The following is a 13,893-nucleotide window of genomic DNA, read 5'->3' on the forward strand; positions in this document are numbered from 1 at the left end:
CTCATTATTCCATCGCTAACAGAAATCAATTCAGAAGAACTTCCAGTTAATACATACATTCTTTATGTATCATACCTGAATATTTTATCTCATCGAATTTAACTTCTTATTTAACCGTGACATTGCATAATCCGTATAATCTTTAAAACAATCTGATATTTCTTTTAAAATTGACTTCATTTGTCATACTATACTCAACTCTGTTTGCATTACTAATTATTTCACCACTGAACTCTTTAGTTCACACTTATGAACTTATTCAACATGATTCTTGTAAAATTTTGTCATAAAGCAACACTGGTAAGGGGAGTGAGGTCGTAAAGCCTTTAATTTAACTATCATAAATACATACATATGACTTAGCATTTATCACTAATGTAATACCATCATAATCACATAGTTCATTCCAAGCAAATTAACACATCTATCTATTATACGAATGTTTTTTATCATCCATAATTTCACACAATGAATTTACTTACACGAGCTCAATATTAATATCTAATTAAATTCCAACACTTGGCTTCCATTTTACTTACCGACATTTGTCAAATTAGAGAACGCCTTACGGGTTTAAGTATGTGATTCACTTGATGCCATAGTCCAACTATGGTCTTACACAAAGTCTCACATCGGTGCCATGTCCCAGACATGGTATTACACGGAATCACAATGCCATAGCCCAGCTATGGTCTTACATTCCATACTTTGCCATGGTCCAACCATGGTCTTATCTATCAATTCTTCATTGAACGATCGTACTCATTTCCTACGTTCTACTCAATTTGATCTTCTAATTCAATTTTCATACTATTATAATATTCATGGTTCAATAACAAAGACATAAAACAAAACGTCATATTATCTTTAATTTAACAATTAAACATAAGATTCTACCATATGAACATACTGATTACACTTATTCAAGCAAGCGTACATAAACACACATTCCGTCTGTTTGAGTAAATTTGCTTACCATATTCGCTTAATCAAATATGTTGAGCACATAACATCATGTGCATGCCAAGCAAACAGGGATGGGTTTATCACCACATAAACTTTCATTTTATTCTACGTTTCCACAGCTCACAACTCATGGTTATCTCACTTCGTACATTAACACATACTTATCATGAACTTCTATTCTTAACTTTCTAAGTTTCGTCTCATCACAAACACATTTCAATCACCTTGATATCATTTTTTAGCATTATTGAAAATAGCTCGGTTGGAAGTCATCTCTATCTTAACAAAACAATTTCGTTAGAACCGGGAGATATCACACTATCACGAGTAGTAATATGGCATGTATAGCTAGACTCACATACGCTACGTTAGTCAAAGAACCGACTAAAACGTAGCTCTGATACCACTAAATGTAACAACCCTTACCCGTGCTCGATGCTGGAACAGGGTACGAGGCGTTACCGAACTCAAACACATGTATATCGTCCTTTATACGCCTACGAGACCCAAAACATAATAACTCATACACAAAATGACTAAGTCCCTATACATGCCATAAACTTAAAATGCTTGAAAACATTGATACCGATCAATAGCTTGATAGTGTGATAGAATCTCTGACGATCTCCAACTCGAGCTAGTATCTGTGACACTATAGGAAAAGAAAAGGAATGGGGTAAGCTATATAGCTTAGTAAGTTGGTATGTAAATAATAAGCAATTTATTAACATGATTTTACGAATCCTCATAATATGTTCTCAAGATAATACGATCTTAATTTCACTTAGTTCCACTATTTACTTATGTTCATATCAAGCTATCTAAGCGAGTCATAGTCACTAAATTATTTGTATCTTGAGCTACAGAACTCCAAATTAAGTTCTGCTAATTTTTCGTGAAACTATACTCACATATTTCCTTACCATAAAATTTCTAGAATTTTTGGTTTAGCCAATAAGTACAGTTTATTATTTAAAGTCGTCCCTATTTTGTTGTCTGACAGTTTCGACCCTTGTTCACTAAAAATTAATCATCTCCTAGTACGGGACTCGGATGATGTTATCGTTTGGTTCGCTTGAAAATAGATTCATTAAGAATTTAAAACATAAAATTATAACGTGTACTTATTTTTATAAAATTTTTAATGATTTTCCAAAATCAAAATAGGGGATTTCGAAATCATCCTAACCCTGTCCTACAAAAATTCAAATATCTCATCTTTTGCTTACTCTGTTTCTTCTATATAAAACTAGACTTAATAAGATTTAATTTCATATCTTATTCGACCTCTAATTCAATTTTCACCATTTTTGGTGATTTTTCAAAGTCACACAACCGCTGCTGTCCGAAACTGTTTTATTTCTAAATTTCACTCTTTCATGTTTTCTTTATTGTAACTTTCATTGTAACACTTACTTCGTATAAATCTTACCAAAGTTCGATCATATATCGAGTACATTTCTCATAAGTTTACACACACATACTTGCACTTATTCATCACATAGTCATATTTATTTACACTCAGTCATTTCCCGTTTAACACATCGAAATAATAACGGATACCCGGTGGCCTACACATAGTACCACCTTTGTAACCAAAGCTACCTTCTTCACAAAGTGGCCTTCACATAGTACCACAGTTGTGACCAAAGCTATCTTTCTTCACAAAGTGGCCTTCACATAGTACCACACTTGAGTCACTAGTGACATGTCATGTAACATCCTGAATTTGGGACTAGTCGGAACAGTGGTTGCGGGACCACAAATTCGTCATCAAAAAATTTATTTTATTATTATTTTGATATCAAAATTATAACACTAAAGTTTTGTGAAATTTTCATAAAAAAATTTCCTCGTCTGAGTGCTCAATTTGATAAAAAGGACTAAATCGCGTAAGGTGCAAAACTTGAGGTCTAATTGATAAAGGTGCTAAATAGTTATAGAATTGAAAAGTATGAGCACTTGAATGGTAATTATACCAATAGAAAAGTGAGGAGACAAAGATGGACATGAAGTAGGTGGATTTGGTGAAGTTATTAAAAGGTTAAGTTGGTAAATAAGTTAATTGGTATATTAAGACAAAATAACAAAAGTTATCATCTTTATTTTTCTTCTTCTTAAACCGTAATAGAAAAAAGAAATGGCAGCCATGGAATGGGTTTCATTCGGCCAAGCTTTGGAGCTTGATAGGTGAGTGGTTTTTGCCCCGTTTTTAAGGATTTCTATGTTTTCGGAGTCGTGGTAACTCGATTTAGCTATTTCGTACCTTCATTTTCAAAAATGTTAAAGTTTGTGAATTTTTCCATTGTTGATAAAGTGTGTATTTTGATAATTGATGATAGAAAATACATCCTTGTTGTTAGATAAACAACATTTGTAAAGTGATTTTTGATAGAAATGTCGATTAGGGACTAAATTAAGAAATGTGATAAATTGTGTGGTGAAAGTGTGAATATGTGAAAAACGTGGGCTGCTATAAGAGGGAATATGAATCGGCTAGGCTTAGGATTTGAGAAAAATAAGTGCTTTTCATTTTACGAGCCTAGAGGCAAAATTATAAATATGTGAAACTTTAGGGGCAAAAATGTAATTTTGCCATAGTGTGATTTTTGGACTAGATTGAATAATGTGAGTATTAAATAAGTTAAATGTGTTATTATAGATCAAGAAAGATGAGGAGTTGACCTTGATAGGGAAAAGAAAAGGTTGTGGACTAAATTGCAAATTCGTCATATCTTGCACCAAAGTAAGTTTGTATGTAAATAATGCATCGTTTTTACTTATGTTATCATATTTTATTATGTATTATGAAATGTGGCTGAATATTGAATGAAATTGACAGGTATCGAAAAGTGAGAAATTTCCCGGTTGAACATTAGGAATAGAATAGGATACAAGTGACATGTCACTAGTGACTCTAGTGTGGCACTATGTGAAGGCCACTTTGAGAAGAGCTAGCTTGATCACAAGTGTGGTACTATGGGAAGGCCACTTTGTGAAGAAAGATAGCTTTGGTCACAAGTGTGGTACTATGTGAAGGTCACTTTGTGAAGAAGGTAGCTTTGGCTACAAGGGTTGTACTATGTGCAGGTCACCGGGTATCCATTATTATTCTGATGTGTTCAATGGGAAATGACTAAGTGTAAACGAACATGACCATGTGATGAATAAGTGCAGGTATGTATGTGTAAACTTATGAGCAATATACTCGATATATGATCGAACTTTGGTAAGATTGATACGGAGTAAGTGTTACAATGCAAGTTACTATAAAGAAAACATGAAAGAGTGAAATTTAGAAATAAAACAGTTTTGGACAACAGTGGTTGTGTGACTTTAAAAAATCACCAAAAATGGTGGAAACCAAATTAAAAGTTGAATAAGATATGAAATTAAAGCTTATTGAGTCTATTTTCACATAAAAGAAGCGGTGTCAGTAAAAGAATTTCATATTATAAGATATTTGAATTTTTGTTCAGAATGATTCAAACTCCTGTTCTGAATTTGGAAAATTATTAAAAATTGTAAAAAAAATTATTTGTTAGAATTTATATGTTTAAAATCTTGAATAAGTCTATTTTCAAGAGAAACAAACGAAAATGTCATCCAAATTCTGTACGAGAAGATAATTAATTTTTAATATAGAAAGGTCGAAACTATCAGATAGCAGAATAGGGGAATTTTAAAGAATAAACTGTACTTATTGGCTAAACCAAAAATTCTGAAATTTTTATGGTAAGAAGATATGCGAGTCTAGTTTCAGGGAAAATTTGCGGAACTTAATTTGGAGTTCTGTAACTCAAGATATAAACAGTTTAGTGACTATGACTTGAGTAGACAGCTAGATATGAACTTAAGTAAATGTTGGAACTATGTGTAATTATGATTGTATTATTTTGAGAACATATTGTGAAGATTGATAAAAGCATATTAATAAATTGTATATTATTTACATATTCACTTACTAAGCCATATGCTTACCCCCTTTCTTTCCCCTTGTCTTATAGTGTCACTAAGCTAGCTCAGGATATGGAGATTGTCGGAGATCCATCCACACTATCAACACTCTTTTGGTATTTTGAAATCAATATTTTGAATTATGGCATGTATAGAAGGCTTGGTTATTCTGTTATGTGTCATAATTGATTTGGCCTAAAATGTTGGTCTACGCTATTTGATAATTTATTTTGTATAAAGCCATTGATGTTGGCTAATATTGATCAAATTATATGTTCATGATGATGCATTTCGTGGATGTGCAAGCTTGCATGACTTGACCGAAAAGTTTTAATTTTTTAAAAAAAAAGTCTTGGTTTTGTACGATTACATGTGCTTATGTTTTGGTAATGCCTCGTACCATGTTCCGGTGTCGAACACAGGTAATGGGTGTTACATGTCACTTGTATCCTATTCTATTCCTAATGTTCAACCGGGAAATTTCTCACTTTTCGATACTTGTCAATTTCATCACATGTCGAAATTCGATCATACTCAGCCCTGCATTTCTCTTAATTTGATCTTTCAATACAATCTTGTATTTTTATATTATTCATGATCCAATAATAACATACGAAATAACACATGATGTCGATTAAGCATTTTAAACATATCAAATTAATGCTTATTAACATACAAACTTACCTCGGTATAAACGACGAAATAAGTCAATTACTCGATTATCTTATTTTTTCCCCGATCTAATTCTGGATCTCATCTTCCTTGATCTGTAACAACACATTTAATTTATTTATTCATCATGCTACTCAAATTAGCCCAATTTCACATTTTTGGTAAAATTATATTTTTACCCCTAAACTTTTTCATATTTACACTTTTGCCCCTGGCTCATAAAATGAAATTCATTCAATTTCTTTGCTACCCATGCCTAGTTGTATATTTATCATACTTACAGTAGCCCACATTTTTCACATATTCACACTTTTACCACACAATTTATCACATTTCTCAATTTAGTCCCTAATCGACATTTCTATCAAAAATCACATTACAAATGTTGTTTGTCTAACAACAAGGATGTATTTTCTATCATCAATTATCAAAATACACACTTTATCAACAATGGTAAAATTCACAAACTTTAACAGTTTTGAAAATGAAGGTACGAGATAGCTAAATCGAGTTACCACGACTCTGAAAACATAGAAATCATTAAAAACGGGGCAAAAACCACTCACCTATCAAGCTCCAAAGCTTGGCCGAATGAAACCCATTCCATGGCTGCCATTTTTTTTCTCTATTACGGTTGAAGAAGAAGAAAAACAAAGAAGATAGCTTTTGCTATTTTGTCTTTTATACCTATTAACTTATTTACCAATTTAACCTTTTAATACTTCACCAAATCCACCTACTATATGTCCATATTTGTCTCCTCACTTTTCTATTGGTATAATTACCAAGCAAGTGCTCATACTTTTCAATTCTATAGCTATTTAGTGCCTTTATCAATTAGACCTCAAGTTTTGCACCTTAAGCGATTTAGTCCTTTCTTTTTTATCAAATTGAGCACTCAGACGAGGAAATTTCTTTACGAAAATTTCACACAACTTTAGTATCACACTGTAGACATTAAAATAATAATAAAATAAATTTTTTGATGTCAGATTTGTGGTCCCGCAACCATTGTTCCGACTAGGCCCAAAATCAGGATGTTACACCTAACCAATGTACCCTTATTGGTACCACAAGTATACACACTTATACAACAATCTAAATCATCAATCAAACATACCAATTCACACAACTTAACTCCTAACCAATATGCCTATTATAGGCACCTCAAGTCACAACAATTCAAGAGAGACCTTTTAGTCATACATTTACTACAAGTTAATATAAAAAAACATCTTCCATCATTCATAATTCATAACAAGTCATTTACTAAACATTTGCCAAACATCAAGATCATGTAGAGATGCTCATGTTATCAACTTGCACTTAGGCTCACTCTTTGTATATATACATACCAAAACAAAAGTAATGATAAAACAAGCCTATTACATGCCATATAATCCAAAACAAATGTTCAAAAATACTGAAAATGGATGGATGGTGTGACTCGAGTGCTGATTCGATTGTCCAACCTTCAAAAATATCTACAAGAAATAGAAATTAGCTTATTGAAACTTAGTAAGTTCGACGGACATAATTTATAAATCTTACCGAAGTAACTGTAACAATTTAATCAGACATAATTCAACAACCAATATTTCCTGTCATCCACAACATCAAACCAGTGAATTGCATAGCTTAATTCAAAGCTCAAATAATAATTTTCCAGGAAAACATACATATCCACAACAGAGTCAAGTCAGGATATCAAGTACATGTCATGCCATTCAAGTCATGAAACAGGTTATAATACAATAATTTACGACTTGATGAACGACTTATAGATACGAGTACACAAATAATCCAATTGAAACACACCAAACGCTCATAAGAGCTAATCCAACCGATAACATGCCAAATGATCTGCAGAGCTAATCCAACTGATAACATGCCTTGGCACTAAGTGCTTAGCCCGTAGGCTATACATCCGCTGCCATAACACGCCAGATTAGGGTAGTATAACATGAAAGTTCGCAGCAAAGGCTGAACCTCGTTATACTCAGGAAAAATATATATAAAGCATGCCACATCAATCTCTACTTCAACCTCGCATAACACACCATCATTTAGTTGTACTCTATCTCGCGTTTATCTGACCCAAGTATTGAAATTCAACAACATTTTCTCAAACAACTTTATATTATCAATAGAATAATTAATATCCACTATTTCATATCATACAATCATATAATTCACATAGATATTAAATTACAAACCGAACGAACTTATTTGGACTAAATTGTAACAGTTGAAGAAGTTTAGGGACTATTCTGTAAATTTTCCTTTTCCACGTAAATCAACGAGGTCTTGATCTAAAATGTAAAATTTCTCAATTATTAGCTTAAATTTCATATTCCAATTTATTTTACATTTTATACCCTTTTATTTTCAAAATTTACACATTACCCCAAACTTTTACAATTTATGCAATTTAGTCTCTTAACCTGAAAATCATCAAATTAACCATTTCTAAAGACTCAGCATACCAAAAAAATGTTCAAGGCTTCCAAAAAGTTCTTAAAACACCTTTTATTCACCAATTAACCATGTGATTTTAACATTTTAACAATTTAATCCTTTAATTAAAAACCAACTAAAATCACTTTACAAAACAACCAAAAATCAAAGTCAAAGCTTCAAACACATAATTATCAACAAGATCATTCAACATTTGTCAATGGAAACTTCTAAAATTTTTAACAGATTCAAAAACGGAGGTACGGGCTAGCTGGACCTAATTGCAACGATCTCAAAAACATAAAATTTACGAAAAACGGGTGGAAAACTCACTTACATGCAAGCATTAACATTGGAGGTTTCCCAACTTGGTTTTTAGGTGGTAATTTCCACTAAAGAAGATGATCATCTTTTTACCATTATTTTACTTAAGTTTAATTTATTAAATTACAAATTTACCCTTAATATAAACATACATTTTAACCCAATTCTATCCTTAAGCCATCCAACAATTAATAACAACGGTTTAATTGCTACATAGGTCTTCCCTCTTGTAATAATTAAGCTATTAAATCATCTAATTGCAATAATTAACAAGGTTTATTCCTTTTACAATTAGTCCTTTTTCTTTAATTAGCTATCTAAACATTAAAATTTCTTAACCAAATTTTAATACGACTCTAATGACTCCATAAATGTTCTATAAATAATATTTATGAGTTGACACGATGAAAATTTATGGTCCCAAAACTACTATTCCTTTACCACTGAAAGACATGCAGCTACAGTTTGTTTGAGTTAGGCACCTAATCTATTTTTTGGTCGATCCAGGTAGGGGTGAGCGTTCAATCGAATCGAGTAAAAAATTTTTAAGTTAATCAAGTTGGTGAGTCTTATTTTATCATCCTAACTCGATTTAATTTTTTTTGAATTGAGTCGAGTTGAATCGAGTGAAATTGTTCAAGTTAAATTAAAAATAAAACATGCCAAATTAAATGATATAACGCATAAATTTAAAACCATATATATTTGAAACCTTTTTCAAAACAAAATAAAAGATAAAAATACTTTAGTATGATAAACTTGAATCATTAAAATTATTATTTTAGAAAAGAAATTAGCTTTCTTTATATATTTTTAGAATTTTTTTATATAATTTTTGTTGAGAGAAACCAATTTGCTAATTTTCAAGATTGATAGAGACTAAAATGGTTATTTGCACCAATTTTTTATTTGAATTATTCGAGTTATTCGAATTGTAAAATTTAACTCGACTCAAACTTGAAACTTGAATTACTTATTCAATGTGACTCGAATAACTCGATTTAATTAACTCGAAATTCAATTTTTTAACTCGATTTGAGTTTTGCTCACCTCTAGATTCAGATGCCTAAACTTTAATTCTATTACTAAGATTAGTATATGTTGTAAGTGCTGTTAAAAAAGACATGTCAGTCAATCAAATTTTCACCGCGTTATTATCTCATTAAAATATAATTAAATAAAAATAAAAATTAATATTTATATTAATATTAGATAAAATAAAAATTAGTTAACTTGTATATTTTTTCAATTTTAGTAACGAAATCAAAGTTTAGATAAATTCGATAATTTAAGTAAGTCTAAAATAAAAGAGATTGTAAATCCCCAAAAGAACAAATTAGTCGATAATAGATGCCTGAATTCAGCATTTAATGTCATTGAATACTTCGATACCAACATATGCCTAATGGAACCCTAAAATCTGCATTTTTTTGGTGCCGACAAACATGGACCACTTCTTTTTAATTTATTATACATTAATGCACTTAATTTTTGATTTTTATGTATTATTGCTCCGGCAAGTAAAATTTAATTTGGACCCACAAATTTCAAATTTAGGCTAAATAAATAAATAACCCCTACTTTAAAAAAAAAAATTGGACTGCCTTTATCCCAAATTTGATACCTACTTCAAGTTATATTCGTTTAAAAATTGAGTACGTTAGTCGATTGAGTTTTAGTTCAATTAGTATAAATATTATTGTTAATGAAGAATGAGGTGGATTTGAATACACTGAAACGCATTATCTTCCCATTTATGTTTTTAGGAAGAGACTATAGGTAATTCTAAACATTATATCAAAAAACAGATATAATTAGAACCTATAATAAAATTATTCAAAAAAAATTTCTCAAAATACAAAAATAGAATAAAAAACTCGAAAACTAAATCCAACCGAATTATCTAAAATAATTCGAAAAATCTAAAAATCCGATTAAACCTAACTAAACTAACCCCACTCAAAAGCAACCCCAAACTATAAGTAAATGCCTTGATTAAAAGTAAAGCAACCCTAACTATAACTAAATACCTTAATTAAAAAGTGAATCCTCGAATCTTTAAGACACATATCACGTATCCCAAAGTTACACTTCAAAAGCAATCTCGATAGTTCCAAGTATAGGTTTTTTCTTTTTCGTAATTATTGGTATTAATTATACTAAAAAATCTTATAATTATATTTAATTTATGATATAACGATAAATTTAGCCTTTAACGTTTACATCATTTTGTTAATTAATTTTGACATCTAAACTTCTAGAAAGAGTAAAATTGTTGTTTTAATAAACGAAAACTAACTAAAATGTTAAAATTTTAAATATGGTAGCCTACTCGACATTCCACGTGCACTTCATACTTTTTTTTTGAAATTTTATGAAATATTTATATATATAATTTGAATTTTGAATTTTTAATATTTTATAATTTTTAAATTATTTATTAATGTGATATATAACAAATAGTGTCGTGTCAACATGCAGTACATGTAGACTGCCATGTGGATTGTTACGCTAATATTGTTAAAAAATTAATGTTTTAGTTGGCATTTCTGTTTAAAAAAAATGATATGAGTGCTTTTTGAAAGGTTAATGGTGAAATTTAACTCAAAATGAATAAGGGTCAAATTGACAAAAATTATAAACATTGAGGATGCATTAAATTATTTGATATCTATACTGTTGTAATGCTAATGATTGAATTGATATAACGAGTTAATCAAATATCAACTCAGTTAGTAAAAACAATAAAAATAAGATTTTAAATGTAATAAATATTATAAATAATAATATTTTTATATAAAATTTTAAACACAAGAACTACAACCACTTGTAATTCATTCAAAAATAACTATTTTATAAATATATTTTAAAATATTTATGTATTAACATTTTGTTCATTTACTCTATTATTTATATTATGTTGTATTTTACATTTTATGGCCTATAATTATATTATGTTTAAATCACTAAATTTAAAAACAATATATAGTTAATTATTCATATTATATTTAGGTCCATTATGTGATATAATAAAATATAGTTAAGTATTGTAAACTTATAAAATTTTGATATAAAAAAAAAACTATACAATTGGTTATCCAATTACATACGTTTCTATTTTAATCACTCAATTTTTAAAAAATTCAATTTAGATACTAATATTTGAATTTGTTCCTGTTTTGTTAACCCTCGACTAAATTCATAACGGAAAACCTTTTTCTAATTGGTATAAAACACATTTAATCTTCAATACTCATATATTCTATCAACTTGGTCCTAATTCTAAATAATTTAATAAATTTAACCTTTACTTTTACAAATTCTATCAATTTGATCCCAAAACTTCCTAACCGAGCTTTCAACTTTTAAATAGAGACATTCCACGCCTATAAATTTATAAAACCTAAAAAAAAAAAAATTCTATCAACTAACAAATCGCTTTTCTGAACTAATTCTTGATACTAATGAATTTATCTTGAAACTTTTTTTTTTTACATTAGTTTTCTTCTAAACATAATATTCTATAACCCTTTGATTGATAAATTTTGGTTAAAGAAAATAGAAAATCTTTAAAATAACAGTTTAGATTTACTATTGTTAACAGTATGATATTTCTTTCAAGGTACATAAATTAGTCCTTGAAGGTGCTCCTTGAAATTAGAAATTAAATACAGAGTTAAAAATATAGCTTTGAAAAATCCAAATGATCAATCAATAATTATATAAGAAAAAATTTATGAACATTTAATTTTTTCATAAGAAAAAAATGAAAGAATTAATTGAATTTCCTTTTATTATATTGATATTGTTTTTTTAAATTTTATAAATTGATTAAGAGATTATTACGTGTTCTATTTATTTTTAATTTTAAATCCAAAATAAGCAATACGTATCACTAATAATTTAATTTAATGTCAAATCATTTACCAAATTAATTAAAACTAAAATTATGCTAGTCAAAATGAAAATTTATTTTTACAAATACTAAATTATTTATATATTTTTAAAATTTGTATTTTTATTATTTTTAATCGTGTTTAGTTAATTTCTAACACTAACTTCTTAAAAATATAAACAAAAGGATTATGTACTGAATTGGATAATTTCAACCATAAATAAAACAAGTAATAGATGTGAAATGCGCCGATTTTAAAACTTGAAAGCTTTGGTTAGAAAGTTTGAGGATTAAAATGATAGAATTTGTAAATGTAAAGGGTTAAATTTATTGAATTATTTAGTATTAAGATTAAATTAATAGGCTCTATAAGTATTAAAGACTAAATGTATTATTATACTAGTTAGAAAAAGACTTTCTATTATCAATTTAACAACGAATGACTAAAATAGGAACAAGTTCAAACATTAGTGTCTAAATTAAAATTTTTAAATTGGAGTGATCAAAATTGAAACGCGAGCATAGGTAATCATTATATATACCTAATACTTTAAATTTATTATTGTTTTTTTAATTTTTATGATATAATTAAATTGGGTTTAATGATACTAAATCTAGAAAAAGACAAAACAAGAAAATTGAATTGTCTATAAAATTTTCATTAAATGGAACAAATATTATTTAATTTATTGTTATTACCACAAAATCAATCACCTACCATTGAAGGCTAAAGGCACCAACGCTGATAAAGGGGTAGTAGAAGGTGTGGGACCTTGCGAAGGAGCCGGTGAATTCCTACACAAAGGGCACGTGCCATTCATCCGTAGCCATTCATCAATACAATCAACATGGAAACAATGTTCACAATCTGGGATGCACCGTATCTGATCCTTAGGCTGATATTCCGTCAAGCAAATGCAACACGGCCCATTGTTGGGCTTCGGCAGCCGGCGACTCTCGCCGACGATAATCTTCGGGTAAGACTCGATGACCGGACCGTCGAGACCTACCACCACCGTAGCAACGTCCATTGAGTCGTCCTCGGTAATGCCGCGACTCGTGCCGTTGCTATTGCCGCCGTTGCTATTCCGGCGACTTCGATTGCCGCTTCCACTAGCTTTAACTCTCACGCAAGCGTAGGAAGCGAGCATGATCGTGGAGATTAGTACAAGAATGCTAACGGCAATGGCTATGCCGTAACCAAGTCCGACGCCGGTTGTCGATATAGGCGGATCCGCCGTAGACATAACTAGGATTCGGCCGCCTAAGCTATGTGAAGATAGGAAAGAGAAAGAGGGAGAGATGTAGATTGTGGCTTTGAAGCAAGGCAAAGGAGCTTGAAGCGTGAGCTAAAAAATGGTGGTGGTTGATGGGGGCAGGTGGGCTGAGGCCCGCCGTGGTTCGCGGGAAAAATTTAATACCAGCTTTGGACTTCGAACTTTATTGTTTTAAATCCTATTAAATAATTTAATATTTGATGGATTTAGATCACTTTTATGATATAATATATATACACAATATTTATAATTGTTTATTATAATAAAATTTGGAGGATGTGGTCCAACCTTTCTTTGATTCAAATTTTAAAGAAATTATGTTAGAGTTCAAATTTAATGGATAAA

At 29.9% G+C, this 13,893-nt stretch overlaps 1 protein-coding gene and 1 long non-coding RNA gene across 2 annotated transcripts; one reads left to right on the plus strand and one right to left on the minus strand.

Moving 5' to 3' along the window:
* The first annotated feature begins 3,096 nt into the window (after positions 1-3,096).
* LOC105774863 (uncharacterized) lies at positions 3,097-5,221 on the plus strand. The gene is made up of 4 exons (XR_001127581.2): positions 3,097-3,156; positions 3,629-3,712; positions 3,809-4,143; positions 4,974-5,221. It is a non-coding gene; the product is annotated as an uncharacterized LOC105774863 (long non-coding RNA).
* A 7,665-nt stretch (positions 5,222-12,886) lies between these two features.
* LOC105774768 (putative RING-H2 finger protein ATL69) lies at positions 12,887-13,745 on the minus strand. The gene has a single exon (XM_012597346.2). It carries the CDS (start codon positions 13,516-13,518, stop codon positions 12,982-12,984), a length of 537 nt encoding a protein of 178 aa, XP_012452800.1. The 5' UTR covers positions 13,519-13,745; the 3' UTR covers positions 12,887-12,981.
* Between the last annotated feature and the right edge of the window lie 148 nt (positions 13,746-13,893).

The sequence above is a fragment of the Gossypium raimondii genome, chromosome 6 (assembly GCF_025698545.1).
Source record: "Gossypium raimondii isolate GPD5lz chromosome 6, ASM2569854v1, whole genome shotgun sequence".
Lineage (NCBI taxonomy): Eukaryota > Viridiplantae > Streptophyta > Magnoliopsida > Malvales > Malvaceae > Gossypium > Gossypium raimondii.